We start from the raw sequence: 14,651 nt of genomic DNA, 5'->3' as shown, positions 1-14,651 counted from the left end.
CGCACGGCTCGGCAGGACACAGCTGCACCTGGGGGTGACGGTGCAGTGAGCCCCCCAACAGCTGCAGTGCCAGGCCGGGCTCTCTCCGGCCATGAGATGCCCTGCAACAGCGTGCACCCCATCAGCACGGCACCCCACTGGCCAGGGGGACGTTTGTGCCCAGGCAGGGTTTGAAGGCTCCACGTGCCTGTGCAGACCACAAGACACAGCAAAGGGAGCAGTGGGTTTGCTCCGGTTATTCCCAGAGAGGCAAAGGACTTGCCCAGGAAAGTCTGCCTTGGCTACACAGCATCAGGAACAGCCGGTTCCCCCTCCCTGCTCCACCGAGTCCTGCGCAAGCTCAGAGATAGGGAATGGGAACTTCCTCAGCCACAGATCAGAGGAGACTGGAGTCTTGCTGTTTTCTAAAGCACAGGGGAAAAAAAAAAAAAACAGGCGCAGATGAAAAAGCACTGGAGTCAGCATTTTAAGCGAGGGTAAGAACATCATCCTTCAATCTGCACTTCCTTGATTGCTGCGACAGCCACGTTTCACAAGCCAGGGTGTCTCCCCGGGGAGTGAGCCAGGCTCTGGGTTTCCTGCTGACGTGGGGGTACACCTCCTCGGGACGACAGCGGTGGGTGGGCAAACCGGGTTTTTTTGCTAACAAGAGCCTCTGGCTGCAAAACTTGCTCCACCACTCCTAGCAGGAACCGCTGCCACATCCCTAGCCCCGGACTTTCCCCCAGCTGGCGGCAGGAGGAGGGAAGGAGGTGGCTCCTGCAGCAGCAGGTTCAGCTGTGAAGACCCTGGCCCACATATGGCTGGAAATGGGCAAAGCGACATGGAAAACTATAGTGGAATGTTTGCCCTCCCCAAGGCAGCTCGTCGAGGATACCAGGCTAGGGGAACTGTTGGTCCAACTCAGAGGAGCCCACCGCGTTATTGACCATACAGGAGCAGCCTGGGCATTTAAATGGTTTTTAGCACAAAACTCACCCGGAGCTCACAAAGCTGAGCAGACAGGCTCCTGCAAACCGTGTGTGTGCCAGTAGCTCAGAATAAGGAGACAAACCTTCCCTCTAGTGGCAGTACAGCACGTAAGTCTCACAGTCATCTCCTCTCCCCATGCCAAGACTAACAGCGTTATTTTCACCAACTTTTAGGCTCAACACAGATCCTACGTGCATCCAGTGTCCTACAGACATGCCGAGGCCAGGCAGCCACCAGCGCAGCTCATGGACAAGTGCATCCCAGGCACCGGAGAAGCCCCACAGCCACGAAAAGAACGCTGGCCTATTTCTGCAGCAAGGATGGTTTGTGGGGCCAGTTCTTCAGCTGAGTTACTCCCCCTTACAGCAAGCATTTAGTGGGATGGAGGATCAGGCCTGGAGTTTCTCCGGGACCTTTTTATTACAGGTCTTTATCCCAGTTTCAGCCTCATCGCCGCCGCAGCAGCAGTCAGAGCAGATCTCACTGTGCTGCTCAAATCCTAACTGCAGCACAAGCACACACATTAGCACATCCATTTCCAAAAGGACTAAAGAGTTTCCACTTTTTCAAATTAGGGAGCATATTTGCACCCTGTCAAACTTGCAACCCTATAACTGGGCCACCGAATATTGAACAAACTCTGTTGTCCGTGACCAAGATGCTCTGATGGTGCAGCATCTCAGACTACAGGGCCATCTGCTGTTACAACCGGTACTCCTACACGACGTTATCATCTGTAGGAATACAGATTATAATCTGTATACAGATCATACAGCAACAGAGTAGGAAATAGCTGTCTGAAGCTTCCCCGCTTGCAACAGCGTTTCAGTGGCACAGTCCATCGGACTGGCTTGCTGGAGAAAACACAGCAATAACATTTTCCCAACCCCGTCCCCAGCAGCAGATCTGGGAACACTTCCCAGACCGGTGTGCAGCTTTCAGCTTCATAAACCCTCCGCTATCTCCTCACTATGGCACACACATGCACGTACAAGTCTAGCCAGCTCTTTGCTCCTCGGAGAGACGCCATACAGCACCACCGACACCAAGTCAGTCATTTCTGTGCCAAGTGGTCTCACCCTGACACAAGAGTTAACACGTTATGGCGTGCACTCCAAGGCAGAAAAAAAAGCCCTTGTTCCCTCCATCAGTCCATTCCACCTCTGCCAGGGCCAGAAAATGGTTGCATGCAGTACAATCAATTTTGCCTTTTCCTTTTGTGTCTTACTTAAAAACCCTTCCAACGCAAGCAATGCAAGAAATGTTTCCTTTTCTTGGTTTTGACATTTCTCTCTGTCTTAAACCCTCGTAGAAGTTCTTAGCTTGGGATTAATCACATGATGCGTTGAAAATAAACCACTCAAAGTTACAGGTAGTGTGACTGCCACAGCCTTTACTAGAGATTTTTGTCTTTTAAGCTCAGAAAAAGGCTCAGGTGTAGGTTTGGAAGCTTTGAATTTCACTCCTGTTGCCTACTACTCTTATTATAGCTGATTTAAAAATGAATGCAGCAACTCTGACTTCTTCAAAGCAGGAAGTGAATAATGAATCAAAACTGCCCTTATTTCAGCTAAGAGAAAATGATAAATGGAGCACGAATGCTATAAAACAGAAGTAGAAAGGCTCTTTAATAAAGGTGATTTGCCGTTCAGATTATAACAGCCCTATCCACATCTCCTCTGATTATTCCCCTGCTATGCATAACACTCACAGACCCAACGCAATCGGAAACAAAAAGACGACATTACCAGGGAGCAAGACCATCTTCTTGCAGCGAAGCCCCAGGAGAAAGCGTGCCCTCTTGTAAAAATATTCTGTAATTCCCTGAATGGACAAGAGTTCACACTCAATGTATAGGAGTTGCTGCTGAAAGAGACCCCAACAATAAAACCTCACTATCTACCTTTAGTGCTTAGCTGGACACTGTTCGTGTCCAAAGAATGGGCTGAGAAAGTATGGAGTGACAGCGAGTATTACAGCAAAAGGCTTCTACAATTACACTGACAAACAGGTTGTGTAAGAGCCTGTTATAACTAACCGAACCTCTGTATCACGTCATGGTTAAGGGTAGCACAGAAAATCTGTTACCAGCCCTGCCCAAAAAGTTCGTTTTCCTCTAACAGACAGGTGGGTTGCACACCCTTCTTGCCTCCATTTCTTTGGCAAAGGAGGGAACGCTTACCAGCTTCAGCAGGCTGATATGGCCTGGACATAACGGATAATTAGTGCCAGGGATTCGATGTGGACATGGGAAATATTTCGGCGTTGCTCCTGCAAAGCTCCTAGCTGACTTCTGTTTGTCTACCTGTGCAGCGGTGTTATGCTGATAATCCACGCACAGGCTGCACATCACTTAGCACTGCTGCAGTACGCCCTTGTCCACAGCCACGCTGCCTCTGCTGGGAATGGAAACAAGAGGAGCTCAAAGCACAAATGCTTTGGAATTCTTTTGCTGAAGATAGGTTTAGAAAAACCAAACCTGCTGTAGTCCTTAAAAGTCAGATTCTTACCAACACTGCCGTGTTAAAGCTGCTGTGCATATTCACACCAATGCATTTTTTCATCAGTTGTCACTTAACAATTGAGAAGCCGGCTGGTGGCTGTAGCTCTGTTACTACGCTATTCCATCTTGCTTTTACTATGGATAGTGCCTTTCCTGAAATGGGAAAAAGAGCTATTTTCTGCCTTTTCAAATACCATTTGTCGAGTTGGCTGACTAGATGCCAGTCTGAGAAAAAAATAATTCTGTAAAGCATACAATAATTCCTCTACACTATTCAAAAATATACAAAACTAAACCCATGTTTATAATATCCTACTCAGGAAAAACATCTCTAAGACAGAAACACAGCAACACGATAAAAATCAATGTATCAGTTAAGAACAAACTTCCCAGGACAAATCTAGTCACTCTGTTTTTTAATCTTGAGGAAAACACAGGCCACAGTATACATCTGTGTAAGGAACCTCACACACAAAGTAACAAAGAGGAGTCTGTTTCAGCCCATCGGTCCTATTCTCTTTTCTTGATGGACAAGCCTGTATCAATTCCACACCGATGAAAAAGCACCGGACCATGCAATTATAATGGCAGAGGGCATTTAAAATGCCTTTACTGAGAAGAAACATTGATTGTTACCTCTCTTCTGATGTCAATATAGCCCACTACATAGCTCCCCTTCTGTCACTTTATTTCAGATTTCTAAAATACAACATGCAACAGCGAGTTACAGGACGGGAAAGTTGCTCATTCTGATGAAGTTGCACTGAAGTACGGGGCTCCATTTTGGCAATTAGTTATTGTTGTTCAAATGGCCTAAGTCCTCATCTTGCATCAGTGCCAGACAGGCTTGACTATCACACTCCCAGGATGTCTCCAGATCCTTTCTGTAGTCAAACCAAATTCCTAAAACAAGAGACAGGACCACTCCATCTAGGAAACCCCCTGCCTGCTGCTGGCTCTCTTCACCCTCTATGACTTGTCAGGCTCTACGACTTGTCAGAAACCTGAGCAGGTCTCAGTTCTCGTCCAAGTCCGCTTTGCTCAAGCTCTGCTATAACCGACATATATTTAAATTCACTAGATCTGTGGTTGAAGGTCTCCACTAATTCGTAGGTCTCGGAACGATCCGTCGCATAGAAAAGCTGCACCTGATTCGCCAAGCACTGTGCTTCATGGACCACCTGCAAGTTAAAACAAAGCATTTGTTATCATCGGGTTTTGCTGTATTTGAGTATCCCCTTGAAAAAGACTCTTCAGCAGCTGAAAGGCTGCAGTCCTACTCATCAAATGACTCTACTCCAAGTCACCTTAGTTTTGCAAATCTCTTAACAAATCACCTCCCTCTCGTTCCTGACCTACTTAGGCACTTCAAGCACTGTGCCTACAAGCTGCTCTCCCGCTGAGCACACACCTCAGAGGTCAAAGATGTCTTTCATGATCCCTGGCCACCCTAAGGCATTGGAGATGCCCCATCTTTCCCATCTTCCAGTTGACCTATTTGCAAAAATCGATTGTTTGCACTGAGATACAACAGGGCACACGCATTACCAATGACTCCCCTGCACATAGTTTCAGAACTGGTGCAAAGTAGGTCAGTTAAAGGTGGGAAGCTTTAGTTATCTTGTTCCACCAGTATAATCTCTAGTGCTACTAGTCCTAGCACCGTACTATTACAGATATGCAAATAACAACACACCCACACAGAGGGAGAAGAGCAAAGGCACACAGAAACCTAACACAAAGCTCCGGAGGTCTCCTGATTTGATGAGGAGTATTAAACTTCACTGTTTTACTTGTTGGCAAGTAGCAACAGCTATAATTTAAATTTGAATTTGCTTCCATTAATAAGAAAACCAGAAGCATTTCTATTGTTTTATAACAATAAACTATAATACACGGGGGGGAGAAAAAACAAACAAACAAACAAACAAACAAAAGAATGACCTGAAATCACCAGACAGCCAGACTGATTATTTCCTTCTAGGTTTCCCTGGTATTAAGTATATTAGGCTAAAGAAATATAGTAAGACCACTCTTTGGGACAAGGTCTTTTAAAGACCTCTACTTTGGTTTTAATGCAAAACTATAGGAGGAGTTGCAGCATAAAATGAAGAAAGCCAATGAACAGATTTCTCTTACCAAGAACTTTGAGTCCATTTCTGCTGTCATTAGTACTATTCCTTTTTCCTCCTGCAGCTCAGGATAATGGTACAAGACCAACTGGCTAGGAGCAGTTTCACCTTGAGTCTGAAGGAGATAAATATCCCATAAGTATCCCATAAAGAACTTCAGCTCTATTACAGATTTGCAGGCTTGACTACAAAATTTTTGAGCATTAACTACTACGGAGGCAGTCATTTTTCAGGGCTTAAGGGCCAGTTCTAATTAAAAGGTCATTATTCCTGGTATTTACAGAAAACAAGGGATTTGCAGAATTAGGTTGAGTTTTTTCTTGACTAAAGACAATTTTGCATTTAAAAGAACCCGCAATTTCCAGAAAGACATTTCATCTTACAGCATCTACTCGTATTTTAAGTAGCTTGCAGAAACAGTTCTAAAAAGTTTGGCTCTTGCTTCTATTTTCAGACTGTTTGACTTCTACCTCATTGTCCTTTAGATTAGCGTCACTTAGTACCCATAAATTTATTAAGTACCCATAATTAATGGCAGTTTTTCCCTGACAATTATTTTCAAGTTAAGCTAGACAACCTGTTCATTAAACTATTTACAAAATATTATATATTGTAATAACCTGATATTATATATTTCTGGATGCTAAGCCATTTTTGGACTTTTTATTTCAACCACTCACCTGAATGTTTATTAGGGAAGTGAAGTGCAATTCTGTTCCCGACCACTGCCCCACAAAGAACTCATAGCCTTCTTTTCTTGGCAAAGCATACAGGAACTACAGAGAGACGATACAAAAAAAACCAGTTCTCCCTTTCATAGAACAAAATGATGCCTGTATCATACTGGCCTCCAGCATAAATGCTTTAGCGAGAGAACCACAACAGAAAAAGGAGTTTCTTTGCCCCACCAGGAGGGACAGGACAGCACGAACCAGACTTCAAAGCAGACAATAAACCAGCATTACCTTATCAGTATTATTTTGTTAGCAAGTATGTTGGCATATATTTTTATCAGTATTATATGGAAAGGACAAAGGAAAGGATAGGTCAAAGGAAAGGACAGGACGGTGAAGCACATTCAGACTCTGATCTTTTTTCTCAGTTCTAGAAAATTAACAGCAGAAATGGTCAAATATAAGATAAGAAGTATTCAGAGTATCTAATCCTGTAATTTCACCAACTGCTCCGGAACAGGTAGCAACTATTTTCCCTCTACAGATTTACGGTCTGTTTGGCTCCATAAGCTAGGGACTTGCTCATTTTCCCACACCAAGGAAATGGACAAAATGGGAGCAGAAAAACAAGCAGGATACCTGACTAAATGCCAATGCACTGTACAGAAACGCACTTAAAGCTATAAATAACATTCCAAGCTCCAAGTAGCTCAGGAAGCCAGATATATTTCATCTTGCTCTTGCCAAGTGAAATACACAGGACTGATCCATCAATCCAGTAAAGTCTCCCATTCAGATCTACAAAAGCACTCTTCTCAATGCAGTGAAGTCTAGCTACTTTGTTTTCACAAAGGAGTGAAGCATTTCATTTCTGTCTCAGGACAGTGAAATTTGCACAAAGTCCATCCTTCAGCACACAAATTGCTGTAAGAACACATTACTTGCCACAGAAAACAAAAATAATCAAGCAGCATGTGGTACAAAACCACATAAAGATAACCTTCAGCTTGTTAGCTGTTATGCTCTTTTGCAGTTTAACTTCCTCAAAGCAACAACCTCTAATTGAAGCTTACAAGATACCCACCAACCCGCATGAGAAACAGTGAACCCAAATCTTGTGAATCCACTCTTATCTGAAATAACTATAGTAAACATCGTCAGTATTCTATGCTTTGCTACGCTGGCGCACACCTAAGATACAACCCACAGAGCGTTTACTCTGTATCTGCAATAAAGTGTTTGACCACACCCAATTCCCCCCTTCCTTCCCCTGTCGCAGCTGTTGAATTACAATGCTCTGCAACTAAACTTACACTACGCCATTTTGCACTGCATGCCATAGTCTTTGTTGACAACTCACACTCCCATAGAGACAGAGATGCATTGTTTACACAGCATACTGCCTACACAGTTTGGCTTCCACACAAATACTCATATTTGCTTACCAATATTTACCTATCACAGATCACCAGCGTGGTGAAGAAAGCATGGCTACGCACATTTATGACCAGGAAGAGCAGACTAAGAGATTACAAGGTTCAGCTCATTCCGTGGACAGAACCTGCCATACTGATTTCTTGCCTTTTTCCCTTCCAGGTACTCCTGCCTGTCTTCACTGCCAGTAAACAAACATAAAAAGAAGGAAGAGCAACTCACACCAACCATAAGACAAGCGAATTCACTTTCTCCATGTACACGCAACGTAACGCGATGGTGACACATAGCTATAGCTAACAGCAGTTCATCCAGGTTAAAGCAAGGATGCTTTAAGCCATCAGGAGACACACGCAGGCACATCAATGAGGCTGCCCTGCGAGGCTTGGCTCTTCACAACACTGCACAGAAGAGATCTGACCACAAGACATCCACTAATGGAAACCGGAGGCATGTAGCTAAATCCCTTCCCTGCGAGGTTCTGTGCTCTCGTTACTAAATGCTATGTCTCATATCTAGATATCTGATACCTAGATCAAACGGTTTAATGCATATGAATAACCACTGCTTTTATCTGAACACTAAGACAAGTATTTGAACACGTAGATTTTACTAATCAAGCTGAGTCTGAATACAGGAGGGTCAAAAGTTTATGAATTAGGCTTTAGAGAGGAGAAATGCATTACAGCTCTACATCCATGCATTGCGAGTCTCTGCCATACGTACCGATGGACATTTCTGGGCTCTCTTCCATATTAAATCAAACTTTTCTGCCTGTGGGGAAAGAGAAATTCAATTTTTCATAATAGAAACGTGGATGCAAAGTTATTCAGAATCATCTCATTAACCTTTACAGGGTATAACTTCTATCTACAGAAGGTCTCACTGCAGCAATGGCTAACAATGACTCCATGGAAAACTGCATTTAGTTCTTAGTTACCTAAATGTCATTGGTATCCTGTTTTAACAATGCCATCTCTAAGATGCAGCAGCAAACTCCTTGGATCCAAAGCTTTATTCCTTGGAGGTGGGGGGCCCACGTTTTAGGCTTACCTTATGTACTTTTTCAATAATAGCTCCACTGCACCATGTGGTGTCAACACTTGAGCAAGTTGACATATCCCTGGCCTCGCATTGTAGATTTTACATCACAGTCATCTGTTCTTCAGTATTAAAATGCAGCACAGATATTTACTCAAATAACATACTTATTGCTTATTGAAACCACAAACTTATTGGTCATCCCGGCAATCTCATTCACGTGCCCTCTGCGTTCCCACAAATCTTTTGCCTGCTCTTGTCTTCCCAGCACCACATATTCATACCTACTCTAAGGTGTTCATGAAAGAAAACATATGCCATTCATCAACACAAAATTCCTTCATGTGTGCTTTTGAGCACTGGAGAATTATGTGAGGCCTTTCTTCCAGCCAACAAAAAGCTTCTGGCAAAAGACGTAGTTTCTTTCCCCGATGACACCATGAACTACTTCCTAATGTGCCTAGGATCTGGTTTGCATTAAAGCCTTAAAAACTTCCACAGCTCCTCTAAAACAGCGCACCAAAGACCAGTGCCAGTCCCACTAATGAAAGACCTACACCATCTTAACTGAAGTTCCCGGCTTTGGCCCTCTGCTACAGTAAATGTAGCAATTCAAACCATTTTCACAGCATCCACATGTTGGGAAAGCTGAAACACGAAGCTGCCTGACTTCAAATCCCATGCTGCCATTTTCAGAGCATACAGCACTTCCCACATTTAGAATAAAGCCTCCCATCGACTTCAGTTGCAGCTCAAAGGGCCAAGTGCAATTGCAAATCAGATCCCAAATCTAAATGAGGTTTCAAGAACTCAAGGAACACACAGTTCGTGCCCAGCTGTGAAAAGACAGATTTAAGAGATCACGATCACATAGCAACTGTGAAGCAAAGAATAAAAAGAAAACCCAAAAGCGAGAAAAATTCCTTCAGCCTAACGCAGATTAACAACAATTAACATCTGGTAAAGCTATCAGGAATAAGAAATTTGATTTTATCACAGGAAGCACCATGCAATCTCAATGAAAGACCATGCTGCCAATAATTTTAAATGTATGAAAGTCAGTCATAAGTGATTAGCCACATGCAAGTTATTAGTCAAATGCTCTAACACTGCCATACTAAACTTGACTTAGCAGTCCGTGCTGCAGGGAAGAGGGGAAAGAAACGAGCGACTCTGAGACAAAATTATTTGAAAATACAAATGCTGCCTTAATAGATACTAGGGTCCTGCAAAGAGTATTGGATAGTCATAATAAAAAATGCCATGAAATTCAAGCCAGCTGTGCAGAAAAAGGTGCTAGCTTTATTGAGACTGATGTGAGAAAAAAAGGGATACACATCTTTGTAAACAAAAGCCTTTATTTGGGGCAGTAAGATCACTCAATCCGGAAAGAAAGTTTGTTCTTGAAACCTCATTTTCCTTCAATGATTGCTTTTAAAAGCAACAGGATCACAGTTAGAAAGGAAAGCTTTGCACACTGGCCTTTCAAGTGCATAACTACAAGGGAATTACTTACAGGAATAACAGCATAAACCGTATCTTTTGCAGAAAAATACTGATTCCAAATCTGTAGGAAACAAAAGAGATGAGATGCAGTTAAAATCAAGCACCTAGCAGTAACATTAAATGTTTTAAAAAGAATACCATTTGTCAACTAACCTTTGTAAGCACTCTGAGGAGTCGTTCTTGAATCAAGCCTGACTGACCTTCCTGCTAATGCAATACATTTCTCCCAACATTCCAGAGTACTTGTACCAAACAACCGACTTCAACTAAACATAAATAAGCAGTGGGCTCAGAGGTGGCTCAAGATTAACTAGCCATCAGGAGTGCTTCTTACATTTTTCCCAGTAACAACACTAATGATTTAATGATTTCTAGAGGGTTTGAGTTTTTGTGTTTTTTTTTTTTTGTTGTTGTTTTTTTTTTAATAAAGAACATACAAAACATTTTCAAAGGAAGACAAGACTTTGCATAATGCTCCTCTGTTCACAAACTTTTTCTTCACCACAGCAGGGTGGCAATACCTGCATAAAAGCTCAAAGTCCTTAACAAATGGACAAGTACATGTAAAAGCCCAGAGTTCAGGACTTTTTCAGTTGCCCTTCCCCAGTCCTACATAACTAATAAGCATTGCCAGTAAAATGTTTAATCAATGAAACAGAGGAACTTGAAGGAAATTCCTGAATTATCAAATCCACTCCCTGCTATAACTGGTTGCACGCAATGCCCTGCAGAGCACATAACCACTTCTATAATGTTCTCAAGCTATCAGGAAAGCAGCTGGTTTTCTGCTCTCTAAGTCGTGCCAGAAGGCTCTTTCGTATGTGCTGTCCCCCTTAAATGATCATGCCTAGATGAAGATTCTTGGCATACAGTCTGATAAGGAAAAAAAAAATAGCAGATCCAACTCAAGCTACAGCAGAAATGTGCAACAGCTGTGACTTGTAAACCAGATAAAAGGGAATACAGTGCAAAGCCAAGCAGATATTAGGGAGAATAACTTGATTCACACTGTTCTTCAAACAAACAAACAGAACCACCCACCTCCTTCTTACTCTAACTGACTTTAGTATGAGTCCATGGGCTCTTGAATGACAGATAATGCAAACAAAGGTACAAGGTGGCAGAAGCTTTTTTTTTTTTAATTATTATTCCTGCAAAACAGATGTAGCATAATCCACATGAGCTACCGCTCGGGTTTCCCTTTACCTGGCTACAAACCTGACAGGAGGTTGCCGATGCCAATTCAACTGCTACACATTAAATGGCAACAATAAGAATTACAACAGAGACAGTTTTTGAGTGATCAAGTCCAGATGTATTATTCATCAGGCAGCTACATCCTAGGTGGATTTACCTATATAGAGAAAACTGTATCTTCTACTATTGATGTGTACGTGAATGTGCTTTTTATAAATATACATCCATAGCCATGTTTTGGTTTTCAGTCTAAGTAAAATTTCCACCCTTGCATGTAGGTTGCTATTAAGCACAGATGTGGAGCAAACTTTATTGCATTTAAATTCATCACCTGTTTAATCTCCTCCGCTGATTTTTCTTTCACCATCTCAACATTAAGAATCGAATCAAGCGTCTGCAAGAGAAATCATAAGGAATTTGGCATGATGACAGTTCTCTGATTCAAGTGAGAATCCAGAATGAATGGATGCAATTACAGAGAACAAAATCAAGCTGGAGCAACTTAATTCAATTTACAATGTGACTTAGTTCTCTGAATTGCCAAAGAAACTAATAAATTATAAGTAGTAACACACCGAGAAGTGTATTTACACACTGAGGGAGAACAGAAGAGATCTGTCAGGAAACAGAATATACTTTGCTCCAGTTATGCAGATCTCTACTGAAGCTGCAAAAGGAGCTGCAGCCTTTCCCCTTCAGACGCAGGCTCTGTTGGCAGATTTGCACAGAAAGTTTGCCAAAATACAAGAATGCAAAAGAATAAAACCATTCTCTTGTCCCTCTGCTGGCTGATCCTTGGAAATGCTCTAAAGGCAGCTTAACCCTTTCAATTTATTGCTGTCAGCATTCCGTACAGATCCTTTAACAAGTAGGAACTTCCAAGATGTCAAGAGAGAAAGAACCGGAAAATAAAACAACAAGTTTTAAGATTTGGAAGTGATCCCAATAGTAAATGAGCACCTTATATCCAAATGCAGCCTCAGGAACATTAATTTTATCTCAAGAAGCTCTAGGCTGAAGCAGTGATGGTAGCAATACAAGTTAATCTACATCCATGATTTGCCAGCAAGTCCTCTCCTAACACTTCGGTTCGTTTCCCTTACCTTATCTTTTGTGAAGCCTCCCTTTGATGTCTTCGTGCCCAAGCCTTCTGCCTAGAAGAAAACATTCTTCTTTACTTTTTATAGCTGATGTTTTAATACCATTTATTTGCCTTCCCTTCCACGCATAATAACATGCCTGCTGACAAGATGTCCTGAGTATGAGCTCAAATTTAAGATACTTAGAGATTGCTGCAGTGCATTTTATTAGAATAAAATATTGATTAGGAGAATAAGAAGGTGAGTAACTCAATGTGAATTATGAATTTCAAGACCAGAAAGGATTAAACCAAACTATTATGTATTTGGATCCAATATTATTGAACAGCTTGCTTTCATTTGCTACAAAATAATAAATACAAGATCACGTCACTCCATCTGGCCAAACTAATCTGGAACTAATTAAACACTTAAATAAGGCCTCAAGCGCAAAATTTACAGCCTAAAGTACAGCAAAATAATACACTGGAATACAGAATAATATTTTTAGCCACCAGAGAGAGAAATTCTGGCGCTCTTTACTAACAGGAATGCTGTATCTTTGTAGCGTTACGCTAATCTTATATAAATGACATTATAGCTTTAATATATGTTAACTACAAAGAAAACTGGCCTTGCCTTTTCCTCCATACATTTGATAAATTCTCCTTGCTTGGAATATCCCACGGGCTGCTTTTTCACTTCATTTCTTTTTTCCATACGGGATTCAAACACATCTGGACTGGATCTGAATCAGAAAAGGGATGGTTACCAAAACTGGGTAACGTGATTAATGTCATTTGGACTTTTAAAATGTTTACCGTGGTTCTGATTTGTGTCCTTAACTTAAAATTTTAACTTCTTATTAGTAAAACTACCTCTTACCAAGCTGAACCTTGACAGGGTTCAGCTGGGACCTGGGAGTCCTGGTGGACAACAAGTTGACCATGTAATGTGCCCTTGTGGCCAAGGCGACAATGGTCTCCTGGGGTGCATTAAAAAGAGCATGGGCACCGGGTCAAGGGAGGTCATCCTCCCCCTCTACTCTGCCCTGGTAAGGCCAAGTCTGGCGTGCTGTTCTAGGCTCCCCAGTTCAAGAAAGACAGGGAACTACTGGAGAGAGTCCAGCTGAGGGCTACGAAGATGATCATGGGAACGGAACATCTCTCTTACGAGGAAAAGCTGAGAGACCTGGTCTGTTTAGCCTGGAGAAAAGAAGACTGAGAGGGGATCTCATCAATGCTTACCAATATCTAAAGGGCGGGTGCCCAGGGGATGGGGCCAGACTCTTTTCAGTGGTGCCTGGCAACAGGACAAGGGGCAACGGGCAGAAGCTGGAACACAGGAAATTCCACCTCAACATGAGGAAAAACTCTTTTACGTTGAAGGTGCCAGGGCACTGGCACAGGCTGCCCAGAGAGGTGGTGGAGTCGTCTTCTCTGGAGATATTCCAAACCCACCTGGATGCGTTCCTGTCCAGCCTGCTCTGGGTGACCCTGCTTTGGCAGGGGGGTTGGACTAGATGATCTCTGAAGGTCCCCTCCAACCCCCACCATTCTGCGAACATGTTGGGATATGACTCTCTTGTTGATTTGGTAGCGATATATGTGAATTTCCAGTCTGCATCTGACCTAAATCAATTTCCTCAGGAGGGCACAAAGCTAAAAGTTACCTCCCTCCTCCCAAAAAAACGCAGCAACTCCTTTTCCTCAAAAAGCAGCACACCCACACCCTCTCTGCTCCCTTCCTTCCCCCCCGGGGCCCTCCCCCGCCGCCATTCCTCTCAGGGCCCGGCCCCCGCCGCCATTCCCCTCAGGGCCCGGCTTCCCCCTCACCTCCTCAGCTCCTGGATTTTGTGCCGGTACTTCCCGTAGAAGGGATTTTCCTCCAGCGCCGCCTCTCCCGACCCCGTCCCCGCCAGCTCCCGGCACGGCGGGGCCAGCAGCCCCAGCGGGCGGAGAGCGGCTCGGCTCCGCAGGGCCGCCCCCAGGCCCCAGGCCTGCAGCAGGGGCCCCGCCATGGCACCCGCTCCCTCCGCCGCCGCCGCGCTCCGCCCGCCGCCCCGCCCCTCCGTTCCGCCCCCGGAATGAAACCGCCGGAGCCGCGCATCTTA

The 14,651-nt window shown here is 43.6% G+C and overlaps 1 protein-coding gene across 1 annotated transcript; it reads right to left on the bottom strand.

The window, feature by feature from the left end:
* Positions 1–3,874: 3,874 nt before the first annotated feature.
* ATPAF1 (ATP synthase mitochondrial F1 complex assembly factor 1) lies at positions 3,875–14,614 on the bottom strand. The gene is made up of 9 exons (XM_063344957.1): positions 14,374–14,614; positions 13,178–13,286; positions 12,563–12,613; positions 11,791–11,853; positions 10,273–10,323; positions 8,442–8,489; positions 6,288–6,383; positions 5,615–5,722; positions 3,875–4,656 (listed from the first exon to the last, which is right to left on the bottom strand). Exons 1-9 carry the CDS (start codon positions 14,556–14,558, stop codon positions 4,462–4,464), a joined length of 906 nt encoding a protein of 301 aa, XP_063201027.1. The 5' UTR covers positions 14,559–14,614; the 3' UTR covers positions 3,875–4,461.
* Between the last annotated feature and the right edge of the window lie 37 nt (positions 14,615–14,651).

This window comes from Chroicocephalus ridibundus, chromosome 8, assembly GCF_963924245.1.
Source record: "Chroicocephalus ridibundus chromosome 8, bChrRid1.1, whole genome shotgun sequence".
NCBI lineage: Eukaryota > Metazoa > Chordata > Aves > Charadriiformes > Laridae > Chroicocephalus > Chroicocephalus ridibundus.
The sequence above is the reverse complement of the archived record's forward strand: the minus strand, read 5'-3'. Positions and strand labels throughout refer to the sequence as shown.